Source organism: Bos taurus, chromosome 15 (genome assembly GCF_002263795.3).
Source record: "Bos taurus isolate L1 Dominette 01449 registration number 42190680 breed Hereford chromosome 15, ARS-UCD2.0, whole genome shotgun sequence".
Taxonomy (NCBI): Eukaryota; Metazoa; Chordata; class Mammalia; order Artiodactyla; family Bovidae; genus Bos; species Bos taurus.
Genome location: NC_037342.1, coordinates 20340705 through 20355396, shown reverse-complemented (window position 1 = coordinate 20355396; position 14692 = coordinate 20340705). Strand labels below are relative to the sequence as shown.

Here is a 14692-nt window from a genome sequence, read left to right as displayed (position 1 = left end):
AACAGTCTTGATATTTAAGCTGTTTCTAGATTCTAGACTGAAGGAAACTATAAAATTCTAGTTTGGTTATTAAGCAAAGTTGGCGCTCCTAATCTGTGCATTCTCCCAACCTTGATTGAAAATATTCCATGGGGGTAGGGGAGAGTTCCTGAAAGTTCCAAAAAGTAAAACTTGAAAGCCACATGCTGGCAAGTATTTACATTGTATTTACAATTATTTACATAGCATTTAACATTGTATTTACACTTACTTACATAGTATTTACATTGTATTAAGTATTATAAGTAATGTAGAGATAATTTAAAGTATATGGGAGGATGTGTATAGGTTATATGCAGATATATTTTATATGTATATGTGTGCATGCTAAGTCTCTTCAGTTCATTCATCTGCTCATTTGTGTCCGGCTCTTTGAGACCCCATGGACTGCAGCAAGCCAGGCCTCCCTGTCTATCACCAACTCCGAGAGTTTACTCAAACTCATGTCCATTGAGTTGGTGATGCCATCCAACCATCTCATCCTCTGTTGTCCCCTTCTCCTGCCTTCAATCTTTTCCAGCATCAGGGTCTTTTCCAGTGAGTCAGTTTTTCCCATCAGGTGGCCAAAGTATTGGAGTTTCAGCTTCAGCATCAGTCCTTCCAATGAACACCCAGAACTGATTTCCTTTAGGATGGACTGGTTGGATCTCCTTGCAGTCCAAGGGACTCTCAAGAGTCTTCTGCAACACCACAGTTCAAAAGCATCAATTCTTCAGTGTGTAGCTTTCTTTATAGTCCAGCCTCACATCCAAACATGACTACTGGAAAAACCATAGCTTTGACTAGATGGACCTTTGTTGGTAAAGTAATGTCTGTGCTCTTCAATATGCTATCTACATTGGTCATAACTTTTCTTCCAAGGAGCAAGCGTCTTTTAATTTCATTTTTATTTATTTTTTTAATTTAAATTTAATTTAAAGTCTCGTCAGTTGTGTCCAACTCTGTGTGACCCTATGGATTGTAGCCTGCCAGGCTCCTCTGTCCATAGAATTCTCCAGGCAAGAATACTGGAATGGGTTGCCCTTGCCCTCCTCCAGGGGATCTTCCCAACCCAGGGATTGAATCCTAGTCTGTTATATCTCCTACATTGGAAGGTGGGTTCTTCACCACTAGTGCCACCTGGGAAGCCCATGTATGTATAAAGATGCACATGTATTTTGTATAAGGGGCTTGAACATTTCTAGATTTTGGTGTCTACAGGAGGGTCCTGGAACCAATCCCCTGTGAGTACCAAGAGATGACTATACCTGAAGTGCTTACCATTTATATCTAACTACTAATGACAGCATGACAATGATAGATATTATTAAATGTGTTGAATTAACTGGCCTTTAAATTTGATTGTCAAATTAAATGAGATTATTGAAAGAGTCTTAAGTGTGATGATAAAGGCCTGAATTTGGAAGACCTCGTTAGGGGTTTTTGTTTTTTTCCCCAACATTCATGGTTGCTGTTTCTTGTAGCCTGTTGCTTACCAGTTCACTCATCTGAGAGGAAAATAATTGACCTTGATAATGATCAACAGAAAAGTTCCAGTGAATATTATGTACTTAATTTACTAACAAACATCTGAGGCCCTACTGTGAGCCAGACACCATTCCAGTTTCTCAGAAGGAGATCAAATATTTCAGAAGTTAGAAACTTAGTGATAGGACTGCCATGAAACCTTACTGACTGCATCACAGAGTACTGTCTAATTTTAAAGATATTTCAGAAACATTCTGACTTTAGTCTGCTTTGAAAATTAAGTTACTGTAATAGCTGGTGTTTCAAAACATGTGGAGAGAATTCCTCAGGTCAGTTAGAGATGTTTCTTCTTTCCTGTACCTAGGGAACTTACTTGAACCTATCTTTGTTTTCCCATTTTTAAACATTTATTATATGAATTTTTGGTGTTTCCTTAAATGTAAAGTGAAGAAATTGGACTGGATTTAGCTTTCTTACCTTTCAACATTTGCAGTTAATTTTTGCAAATGATACTGTGTTGTTTTTCTGCCCTCCTAGGAAACAGTACAGATATAGTGTTTTCTCTTTTTTAAGTTTAAAAAATTCATTTAGAAAAGAATTTAGATTCAGTGTAAAACTTAGCTTTTTGCTTTATGTTTGTTTTAGGTTCTAGAAATTTGCTTTGCATTTCCAGTAATGTGTATATTGCTCAAAAATGTTGAATATTTTATTTCCTTGAACAGAAATCAGTTCCTACATAAGCAAGTACTTAATACCTTATTTAGAACTGCATGCCTCCCTTACAGGAAATTAGTTTACAAAGGTAATTACATCAATATTAATGTGCACTTTCAGCATGTTTAGAAGTAGTCTTTTTGACCTGAAAACCGTAGAAGAAAGAGCTTTAACTTCTTGAAATGCTCTGGTAATTGGGGTGAGCTTCTCTAGAATGATGTCAGACGAACGCAGAATAGGATAGCCAAAAGAGCTCAGGACTTGGACGAAGAGGACTTCTGGCTTTGTTGACTAGCTTTATTACCTTGGGCAAGTGACTTATTTGAATCTTCATTTGCTTAGTTAGAAGAAAAAGGGATTGTGATTCTTAACTTGGTCAGAAGGAGGAAGGGCAGTTATTAGGAAGATTAGATGTAGGTAAAGTGGCTGAAGAGTGAGCTTTCTGCAAATAATTCCATTTACTACCCTTGTCCTTGCTTTTGGCCTTGTTTCTTTTTTGGAGCTAAACTTCTTATCCTCTGCTTCTCTTGGAAAGTCTACATGGCATTATGTAGGTAAAGTACATTATTACTTCTATTAGATTCAGTACTTACAGAGCTAAAAAATTTAATAAATGGTTCTTCGTATATTTGAGGTTTTAAAGCTGTAGGTCTGTAAACTTGAATAGAGAGAACAGTTACATCTTTACATGTTTTCTTCCATTATGAATGTGGGCAGCAGTAGCAGAGACTGTTTCTAATAGAAATTGTAGATATTTTAATGATGCATTATTGTTGCGTATCTCAGAATGGTGTTTAATACCCATCATTACTTAAAGTTTAATTATTAGATACACTGGTAGATATTTATTTAAAGATTAATAAAGCACATGTTACTGTATATATTTTATACGTTTTATATTTTTGATAGTTATAGTTCAATATAATTGGTTTTTTATGTGATACTGTGTTATTTTATGTATTTGAAAGATAGTTTTCTAGGAAGGAGTTCATAGACTTAACAGAGGTCCTGTGTTGGGGGAGAAAAGTGATTAAGAACTTTTTGCTAGATGCCATTATTGCATTAATTTGACTGCCAGAATTACCTTATTAATTCAGTTTGTACTTTGTTATCCTGCTTCTTAATCCCCAGTAAGGTGGCAGAGGAATCCTTTTGTAATTTTATGGTCTTTGGAGAGACCACATTTATATTCAGAGATGAGGTCTCAAAAGACAGAAAGAAAAAGTACAGTTATGCTTGCGGAAAAGAATATCTTAAGAATAAAATGAGGCATCCTCGTATAAATTATTGAAGCATCATTGTAGGCCCAGTATGGGCAGACTTAACACCTGTTTTACCCCTGACAGGTGGGGAGAGTCTGCTGTTGTGGAGGTGTTAAGTGTGAGGCTGTTTTTTCCATTGTACGGAAGAAAAGAGGCTGTTTTCGGGTCATCCTCAGAGTTAAAGGACGAAGAAGGGAAAGTTTTATATGAGTGTTTTGTCTCTGAAATATGGCGCTGTGTTTGAGTACATGTTCATGCATTTTCTGGAAATGAGAGATGTGTATGTTGGCGGTGTCTCTTAATACTGTTTGCCATGACTGCTTCATTGCTTCTGTGGGAGCCAGTGTAGAAAAGAGGTTGGGTGAGACCCCTAAGAAATTTAGAAAGAGCGGGGAGGAAAGAGTAGATTTTTTGTCAATAATTATTTGTTATGAGGGTAAGGGGAGAAGAGTTTGTTTTTATTATATATCTTTGATATACAGTGGTTAAGTGATTATATGCTATCATTTTTCTAGAGAAGAAAGAAAGGAAGGCAGTGAAATCCAATTTTCAAGATGAACCAGTTAGAGGTATAAACCAAGGACATGTATCTAGGTACCTTGGCTTTTCATGTGACATTTTATTAAATTGTTCATTCTGCTACTAACAGGTGCCATTTTGAAGGAGAAAAAAAAAATGTGCTAATATAATCATAGAAGGACTAGAAATGTACTATTGAGGTTGAATAATATTATGATAAATATTTTTTGATGATCCCTAAATTGGCTAAAATCTTAGGATTTAACTACATTTATACACAGCCTGGTGCGCTGCCATCTATGGGGTCGCACAGAGTCGGACACGACTGAAGCAACTTAGCAGCAGCAGCAGCATACACAGCTTCACACTAAAAAATATAACGTAGAATTCTTATGTATACCATGATAGGAATAAATTGGTATGTAGTGAAATATATTTTTAAAATTCTTATTTGATTTTTAAAATTAGTAGCTTAATGAAAAATAGGATATAGTTAGTATTAAATGCTCAGTTCCGTATATCCAAAATCCTTTGTAAGGATACCTGCTTTTTTACTTAATTATAATAAGTGGCTATGTATTCCACATTTTTACTTATCCTTATGTAAATGTTGACACAGTTTGTCCATCTTATCATGTAATTTCCACATTACTTTAATTGTGATTTTGATTTTAATCATTGGCTGTTATAATATTGTTGTACTGCTGAGAATATCTTTGTACACTTTGCTTTGTTTTGTTTATTTATTTATTTGGAATATACTCCAAAGTAGATTTCCTGTTCAAAGAAGCTTTGTTGCTTTTGTTATATATTGACAACTTATTTTCCAGAAATATGGAGTCAGTTTATGATGCTACTTGATTTTCAAGAGAGAACGCTGGTCTGAAAATAGTATTTTAGAAACTTCTTTTAGAAGTCAACTATATCCTTATTTGCAGAGACTTTTTGTTAGGCCATTCACTTTCCACAGTTCATATAGATCAGTTAGGCTTGTTGGAGATTTTAAAAGCTTAGTGTGTGTGTAAACCTGGTTTTGTATATGTTGGCCTGTGATATATTTGTTTTATGTCACCAGAGTGTTCATACTAAACCTAAAACTTCAATAGAGTTATTTTGCTTAAAAAGTCCTTTTCTAAAGAGTGTATCTTGCAGTAACTCTAATTTGACAAACTTGGATAAATTATTTCTTTAGGGAAAAGGAAACTTAATTATTTACCTTTACCTTTTTTATTTACCTTTATTTAATTCCAGTAATTGATTAATACTTAACTTTAAGAAGTTTTGCAAAATCTTATGTATGTGATGTTTATTTACCTGCCTAGCTGATCCTATGTTTGATGAATACTCTTACTGTAATTTGAATGCTTTAACTTAGTTTATAGTCTGGCATGCAAGTAATGCTCACTTTTTCCCTTTGTTCTTGTTTACCAGTGAGACCTGGCACAGGAAGGGCTCCGCAGCCATATGGTTTAGCAAATAACAATGATCAGGACGTGAGCAAGCTCTCTTGAGTATCTGCTAACTTCTCTAGGGTGTGGCCATGGGGTCTGATATGGTATTAAAGTGCTAAATCAAGAGGGTAAAAATTGATCGGTTGTTGTTCAGTTTCTAAGTACTGTCTGGCTCTTTGCGACCCCATGAATTGTATTATATCCCAGAGTTTGTGCAAACTCACATGCATTGAGTTGGTGATGCCATCTGACCATCTGATCCTCTGTCGTCACCTTGTCCTCCTGCCCTCAAATCTTTCCTAGCATGAGGGTCTTTTCCAATGAGTGGGCTCTTTGCATCATTTGGCCAGAGTTTAGGAGTGCTTCAGCATCTGTCCCTTCCAATGTATATTCAGGACTGATTTCCTTTAGAATTGACTGGTTTGATCTCCTTGCAGTCCAAGAGATTCTCAGGAGTCTGTTCTAGCACTATAATGAAAGCATTAATTCTTTGGCACTCAGCCTTTTTTATGGTCCAGCTCTCACATCTGTACATGACTACTGGAAAAACCATAGCTTTGACTGTATGGATTTTTGTCAGCAAAGTGATGTCTCTGCTTTTTAGTATGCTGTCTAGGTTTTTCATGAAGCTTCCCTTGTGGCTCAGCTGATAAAGAATCTGCCTGCACTGTGGGAGATCTGGGTTCGATCCCTGGGTTGGGAAGATCCCCTGGAGAAGGGAATGGCTACCCACTCCAGTATTCTGGCCTGGAGGATTCCATGGACTGTATAGTCCATGGGGTTGCAGAGAGTCAGACACAACTGACTTTCACTAGGTTTGTCACAGCTTTTCTCCCAGGGAGCAAACGTCTTTTAATTTCATGGCTGCAGTCACCATCCACAATGATTTTGGAGCCCAGGAAAATAAAATCTGTCACTATTTCCATGTTTTCCTATCCTATATGCCATGAAGTGATGGGACCAGATGCCCGTGTTTTTTGAATGTTGAATTTTAAGCCGGCTTTTTCACTCTGCTCTTTTACCCTCTTCACTTACTGCCATTAGAGTGGTATCTGCATATCTGAAGTTGTTGATACATTTTCCAGCAGTCTTGATTCCAGCTTATGAGTCATCCAGCCCAGTACGTTGCATGATGTACTCTGCATAGAAGTTAAATAAATAGGGTGACAGTATACAGCCTTGACTTACTCCTTTCCCAATTTTGAACCAGCCCATTGTTCCATTTCTGGTTCTAACTGTTGCTACATGTCCTGAATACAAGTTTCTCAGGAGGCAGGGAAGGTGGTCTGGTATTCCCATCTCTTTAAGAATTTTCCACAGTGTGATCACACAGTGTGACTGTGTGATCCACACAGTCAGAGGCTTTAGTGTAGTTAATGAAGCAGAAGTAGATGTTTTTCTGGAATTCCCTTGCTTTTTCTATGATTCAACAGATATCGGCAATTTGATCTCTGGTTTCTCTGCCTTTTCTCTGGTTCCTCTGCCTTTTCTAAATCCAGCTTATACATCTGAAAGTTCTTGGTTCGTGGACTGTTGAAGCATATCTTAATGGATTTTAAGCATTACCTTGCTAGCATGTGAAATGAGCGCAGTTTTATGGGAGTTTGAAATTCTTTGGGATTGTAATGAAAACTGACCTTTTCCAGTCCTGTGGTCACTGCTGAGTTTTCCAAATTGGCTGGCATGTTGAGTGCAGCACTTTAACAGCATCATGTTTTAGGATTTGAAATAGCTCACCTGGAATTGCATTACCTCCACTAGCTTTGTTATTCATGATGCTTCCTAAGGCCCACTTCACGCTCCAAGATATCTGGCTCTAGGTAAGTGACCACGCCATTGTGTTATCTGGGTCATTAAGATCTTTTTTTGTATAGTTCTTCTTCTGCCACCTCTTCTTAATCTCTTCTGCTTCTGTTAGGTCCTTGCCGTTTCTGTCCTTTATTTTCTTGAGAAGATTGATTTAGGGCAATTAAAACTTCTGGTACTGTATTCTGGTAGGAGCAAACCTGAAATACCTCTGTAAGGTTACATAGACAACTCAGGGCTTACAGAAATCCCACACTGGGGAGTGGTTAGGGACATGAGCTTTCTGACTAAAATTATAAACCCCATAAAGAAACAAATCATAATGAATTGGAAACAAAGTTTTATAGGGATATAAAATAAACATTGTAGGGATAAAAGGATTCAATGCAAATTATAAAATAGTATAGCATTAAAATTTTTTTAAGAGACTAAAAGTGAATTTTTAGAAGTTGATATAATCACTTAAAATTTAATGTAGTGGACAGGTAAAACATTAAGAACACCTGCAGAGAATTAGTGACTGGAGGAGTGTTACACAGACAGGTAAAGAAATGAAAAATAAGAATTTGTAGCCATGGATTAGAAAACAAAAGACAGTCAGTATGTATCTAAGTAAAGAATTGCTGACTGGGAGAGACAGTGGCTAATAATTTTCCAGAATTTGAGAAAAGCACGAGGCTTCAGAAAAAGAAAGCTTACCAAATCCTCAGCAAGAGAAATAGAAGCAAATCTAAAGAATGTGCTCACACACACAATCTTAAAGGAAAGCAGAGAGAAAAAGCATACCTGGAATGGATTAAATTGACAGCAGACTTTTCATCAGTAACAGATGCCACGAGAAAACTAGTATTTTCCAAATACTGAGAGAATAATAGTTGATTTAGAATTTTATATGCTATTGAATTATTACTGAATGAAAAAAGGAAGTATTTATTACAAAGATAGAATAATTCTAAACCTTTACTCATCTAATAACAGCGTTGATTGCTTGCTAGGTTGCACAGTTGTGTTTGACTCTTTGCAACCCCATGGATTGTAGCCCGCCAGTCTCTCTGTCCATGGGATTCTCCAGGCAAGAATACTGGAGTGGGTTGCCATGCCCTTCTCCAGGGGATCTTCACAACCCAGGGATCAAACCCAGGTCTCCTGCATTGCAGACAGTTTCATTATGTTCTGAGCCACCAGGGCTGCTGCTGCTAAGTCGCTTCAGTCGTGTCCGACTCTGTGCGACCCCATAGACAGCAGCCCACCAGGCTCCCCCGTCCCTGGGATTCTCCAGGCAAGAATACTGGAGTGGGTTGCCATTTCCTTCTCCAATGCATGAGAGTGAAAAGTGAAAATGAAGTCGCCTAAAACCATATAAAAAATGAAATTAAAAAACTGGCAATTCATAAGAAGAAATTAACATCCACAGTCAGTTGAAAAAAGGTAATACATTTTTTTCTCATTTTAATCAGCTAAACTGAAGGGACTTCCTAAGTGGTGCTAGTGGTAAAGAACCCGCCTGCCAATGCAGGAGACTTAAGAGACACAGGTTTGATTTCTGAGTCGGGAAGATCCCCTGCAGAAGGAAATAGCAACCCACTCCAGTATTCTTGCCTGGAGAATCCTATGGACAGTTGGCGGGCTACAGTCCATAGGGTCGCAAACAGTCGGACACGACTAGAGTGACTTAGCATACAAACTAAACTGAAAGTAGAGAGACTGGAAACACAACATTAAATACTTGATCCGGCTGGATCTAACTTATCAAATGCAAACATACTTTATTTTCATTTATATCTGGAACAGTCAAAAAAGAAACGAAACTGACCAAGCACTGGATATAATGGAAATGAATTCTTTGACTGTAGTATATAATAAATGTAGAAATAAACGTAGACTCTGCTGCCAGGTCTCTAACCATTTTGTTTGAAAATTTAAAACTTAGTAGTGAGTAGAAATTATAATTGGACACTGAAGCACCTAGAGTTAAACAGTAATGACAGTGGTACAGAAAAATAGAAGAGTTTTAAATATAAGATATTTTTCCCCCTAGTTATCCGCCCCCGCCGAAAGGAGATTTAGATTTGTTTTCGTAGGAACTCATTGCAAGATGTTTTGTCTTAAGCATGGATGTACTGTTTAAGAAACTGACCTGAAATGCCTTTAGTACATATCAGTTTGGAAGGCTCATGGAGCTCATCTGATAAGTGATTTAAGTGTAAAAACGAGGCTGAGAAGTTTAGAGGAGAACTGGTTTTTAAAAAGTCATTTAAAAATAACACACCTAGAATATAAAGTCCTACTAAGGTTTTATATAAGTGAGTAGTTGTGGCTTAAGATAAAAATTTTAGTGATAGAATCAAAAAGTACTTTATGTAATCTGGAAAACACTGTAACTTCAAAAATTTGATAAAGATGCTCATGTTTTATGTTTGAGGAATTTAGATTATTTTACATAATCAGATAATTATTTTAAAATAGTCTCAGTGGCAAAATAGGGAGATCACTTTAAATTTGGAATATCCTTATAGTGGGATGTATTTAGTTTGTGACCTTAATGCAGAAAGAAATTTCTGCATTTCTCTTATATGAGAAAAAAGATTGGAAATTACTTAGGTAGACTTTCAGTTTCAGGGATTAGAAAATTAGCCACAGAGTCAAAGCCAACTACTGAGAAGAAAAGTGATGAGAAGTAGGACAGAAATTTAAATAAAGCAGAGAAATAAGCAGATTGATAAAACTGAAAGCTTGTTTTTAGACCAATAAATGAAGCAAACTCCTGGCAAGGTTAACTGATCAAAAAGGAAGACAAAATGGACAGTATTAGGAAAGGAAAGGGGATCATCACTGTAGATGTAGTAGAGATATTAAAAAAACATAGGAAAGATATTATCAATATAGAAATATGTCACTAAGACTTGCAGAAAAAACAGATTTGACTATGGGGTGTAGAGGTTTAAGCTGTTTTATAGACATGCTGAATTTGAGGTGTCATTTAGATGCTGAGCAAGCCAAGTTAGCTAAACAAGACTAGAGATACAGATTTGGGAGTTACTAACTTATAAATGGGTGTCCCTGGTGGCTCAGATGGTAAAGAATCTGCCTGCATTGCAGGAGATGGTGTAAAAGATTGGTTGAGCGGCTGTTTCAAGACCTGAGATGATCTGATAGTAGGGATTAAAAGGAGGATTTAGAAGTGGAAGCTAGGACTGAAGTACAGTAAAGTTCATGAAAGTAGGTGATCGTAGAGATGGAGTATCTGTCATTTTCTAGTTAAGAGTTAAGCAACAAGAGAGAGATGAGATAGTTCATGCTTCTCACTGAATTTCATACCCAATTGTATTAGGTGAGAAATTTCTCATGATGAAGTTCCCTCTGTAGGGAGGTTTATTAGCATGTGATCAGCTAAAATTTAGAGAAATGACCTTATTTTGATCCTTTGTTTTTATTTTAATTTGAAGAATTTTCGTTTTTATTAAAGTAGTATCTTAAAAGGGAGTTGATGCTTCTGACGTAGACTTCAGATGGGGGTGGGGAGGGCAAATACATTTTTTAAATTCAAAATTAATTGTATGTTTATCAGTAGTTCATAGTATGATGAATAAAAGTTCTTTACAGATATTACTTGTATATTGTGATTTTCAGGTAATTATATATTACTTAAAATAGGTTTTCAAATTGGAATGATAATCAGTTTTTTTCTGGACAGTTAAATGGTTAAGAATGTTAGATCTTTTGGTAGTTTTATAGGAGGAAAACCCAATTTTGTTAGATGTTTGTAAAAAAATTTACCCTAAAATAGCGTGTTTTCCCTGGATTAAGATTTAGATCTGTTGCCTTAGTGGGTGAAGGTATAATTTAACATTGGTCTTAAGGACAGTTCTGTATTTTAGTGAGGGCCATTCGCTTGCTGGTGAGTAGCATGCCGGTTGCTAGTGTGGAAACTAAGGCTGTTTATATCCACCTTAGGTGAAAAAGTTACTCTTAACATATTTGTCTCTACTTGGACTTTTAAACTTCCAAGGAGGAAAACTAATTTTCTTTAAAAATTTATCTTTGTGTAGTTTACATTAATCAGTATTTCCTTTTTTTGTCTTCGACAGCGTAGAAGAAAGGTTGAAAAGTGTTCTGGAGTTGATTTCTTTAGACTCTGAATCAGTTCTCTGCTGTCCCTCTCTACCAGTCTGGGCACAGGGGAGAACTTGACTTGGAAAGAGAGAATTTGGGCTCTTAGTAATCTTTCCTTTTACTATGTGTTATCTGTAATTAAAAAAACTTTTCGTTGATAATCAAGATGCTTTTATATTTTTATATAGTATGTTATTTGAGATGTGTGATATTTTAAATCACCAATTAAGTATTTTTAAAGCATGAGAAATAATAGAAGACATTGAAAATCAGAATAAAATGAGAACTTTGTTAACATTTTAAAATGTGAGTTTAAAATTGTATTTAATCTGTACATTATTATATAAAAAATTGATCGATTATGCTTTCTTTTCTTTAACAGACGTACAAGAAAATTCATAAAAGTGAAGAATTTTCGAAGAGGGCGACAAAAAGAGAAGAAAAATGCCGAAACCAGTAGGTGTATTTTATTACTTTGACACTGCTTACTTAATGGCGTTAAGTTTCTTTTGGAACAAGGCAAAGTATTATGGTAGAGTTTTGGTGGGGGAAAAGGCACTGACATTACTGTTGTTTGTTTTAAATTTATGTGGCTGAAGTAATGTGTTATATGGGCCAGTGATAGAGGTTTAAGTATCATGTATGTATTAAGATTACCATAGGTTGTGGGGTCAGACTTAGTTCTTATCCTCACCCTGCCACTTAATCTGACTGACCTTTGTTAGATTCAGTCCTTCCTGGTCTTAATTTCTTCACATGTAAAATGGAGATGTAATTAGTTACATGAGAGTCCGGTGAGGATTAGAAGATCCTGGTACATACACATTCAGTGCTCAGTAAAAAGTTACTTATTGTTAAAACAGGAGAACATGATGAGAGGTCAGAAGGATTCGTGCAGAATTAATTTTCTTGTAATTCTAGCTTTGATACTAGTGATAACAGTGCTGATGTTATATATAGTTGTGAAAATGAAAAGTGTTAGTCACTCAGTTGTGTCTGACTCTTTACAACTCCAAGGACTGTAACCTGCCAAACTCTTCTGTCCATGGGATTCTCCAGGCAAGAATACTAGAGAGGGTAGTTATTTCCTTCTCCAGAGGATCTTCTAGACCCAGGGGTTAAACCCATGTCTCTTGCATCGCAGGCAGATTCTTCACTGCCTGAGTCAGGGAAGCCCAAAGTCTTAGGTTTTTGATTTAAAGGCGTACATACAATAATTTTATTGTTTTATTATTATATAATTTGTGGCTGAGGTTTATTTTTTTATCCTAGGATCAGTGTTCCTTTTTTCATCTAACAAAATGTTTTTTTTCTTTTTTTAAATGAACTTTTTGGCCAATTATTTTTTGAAGAAAATCATTGTTTTTTGGTTTTTTGAATTTTCTGGCATGAATGTCACTTTTGAATTACTTTTCAAGATTGAGCAGGTAAAAAGTGCATTGTTGGAAGGAGAGAAGAATAAAAAGATAAAAGGCATAATCAATAGAAAGCAAGGATTATGTTTTTCTGTATTTGCAGATGACATGATTATGTAAATAACCTGGAATTTACAAAACAGCTATTAGAACTAATAACAGAATTTAGCAAGATTGTTGGACATAAGGTTTTATTTTTTTAAATATCAGTTTTATATACAAGCAGCAAAATTCAAAAAATGAAGTAAAAATTCCATTTGTAACAGCATCAAAAACATAAAATATTTAGGAATAAGTTTTTAGAAAGTGTTTAAAATCTCTACACTGAAAACCTTTAAGAAATTAAAAAGACCAAAGGATATAGAAAAATATACATTGGTCATAGATATGTCTAGAGAATACTATTAAAACAGTTCTCTCCAAATGTATTGGTAGGTTGAATGTAATTCCAATCAGTTGAATCCCAGCAGTTGCATCCCTTTGGATAAAATTGGCTAGTTGATAATGTTTATGGAACTACCAAAACTTATGTGGAATATTTAAAGCAATTTAGAAGAAAAACAAGGGTAGAACAGTTAACACTCCTGGATTTCAACATTTATTTTCAAGAGACAAAAGTAAGACAGTGTGGTATTGAAAAATTAGATAATAGGATCAGTGGAACAAAAGTATACCTACACATACATTCTTACTAAATATTTTTAACAAGATGTCACACGATTCACTGGGGAAATTAAATTCCTTTTCAAGAAATGATGTTGTAGCAAAGAGTTATCCAAACAGAAGATTGTGAATGTTAACCCTTACATCACAATTTACAGACATCTAACTCTAAATGGATCATAAGCATAAATTAAAAGCCCCAAACTATAAAAGAAAATAGAACATTTCTACAGTTGTGAGGTAAGCAAAGATTCTTTGATAATACACAAAAAGTTCATAGCATTTTAAAAAAAATTCATCAAAATTAAAAACTTCTGCTATTTGAAAAACACAGTAAGAAAATGAAAAGGCAAGGCAGAAAGGGACAAAATAATTGTAGTATATTCTTTTAGAACTCTAATAAAGACAACCCAGTTTTTAAAAAGTGGGCCAAAACTTTGAGTAGATACTACACAAAAGAAACTTCACAAAAGAGGGTATATTAATAGCCAATAAACACTTGAAAAGATCCTCAGGGAAAAATAAAGCTAGTGAGATACCACTTTATACTTACTAGAGGGGCTAAAATTAGACTGAAAAGACCATGTCTGTAAGGATGTGCATCAACTGGAACTCTGTTTCTGGTAGGAATGTGAAATTTACAGCTACTTTGGAAAACTGTTTGAATAAGTACAGGAGGCAGGGATCAAGACCATCCACAAGGAAAAGAAATGCAAAAAGGCAAAATGGTTGTCTGAGGAGGCCTTAACAAATAGCTCTGAATAGAAGAGAAGTGAAAGGCAAAGGGGAAATAGAAAGATATACCCATTTGAATGCACAGTTCCAAAGAATAGCAAGAAGAGATAAGAAAGCCTTCCTCAGTGATCAATGCAAAGAAATAGAGGAAAACAATAGAATGGGAAAGACTAGAGAGCTCTTCAAGAAAATTAGAGATACCAAGGGAACATTTCATGCAAAAATGGACTCAATAAAGGACAGAAATGGTATGGACCTAACAGAAGCAGAAGATATTAAGAAGAGGTGGCAAGAATATAGAGAAGAACTATACAAAAAAGATCTTCATGACCTAGCTAATCACAATGGTGTGATCACTCACCTAGAGCCAGACATCCTGGAATGTGAAGTCAAGTGGGCCTTAGGAAGCATCACTATAAATAAAGCTAGTGGAGGTGATGGAATTCCAGTTGAGCTATTTCAAATCCTAAAAGATGATGCTGTGAAAGTGCTGCACTCAATATGCCAG

General features: G+C 35.6%; 1 protein-coding gene across 3 annotated transcripts in view; it reads left to right on the top strand.

The window, feature by feature from the left end:
* Nucleotides 1-14692, top strand: part of RDX (radixin) — a 106898-nt gene that overhangs the window by 4512 nt on the left and 87694 nt on the right. For all 3 annotated transcript variants that reach the window (XM_024975260.2, NM_001075749.1, XM_059874716.1), the window contains 1 exon segment: nt 11754-11827. In XM_024975260.2, the coding sequence (XP_024831028.1) occupies nt 11816-11827 (12 nt within the window). In that variant the 5' untranslated portion in view covers nt 11754-11815.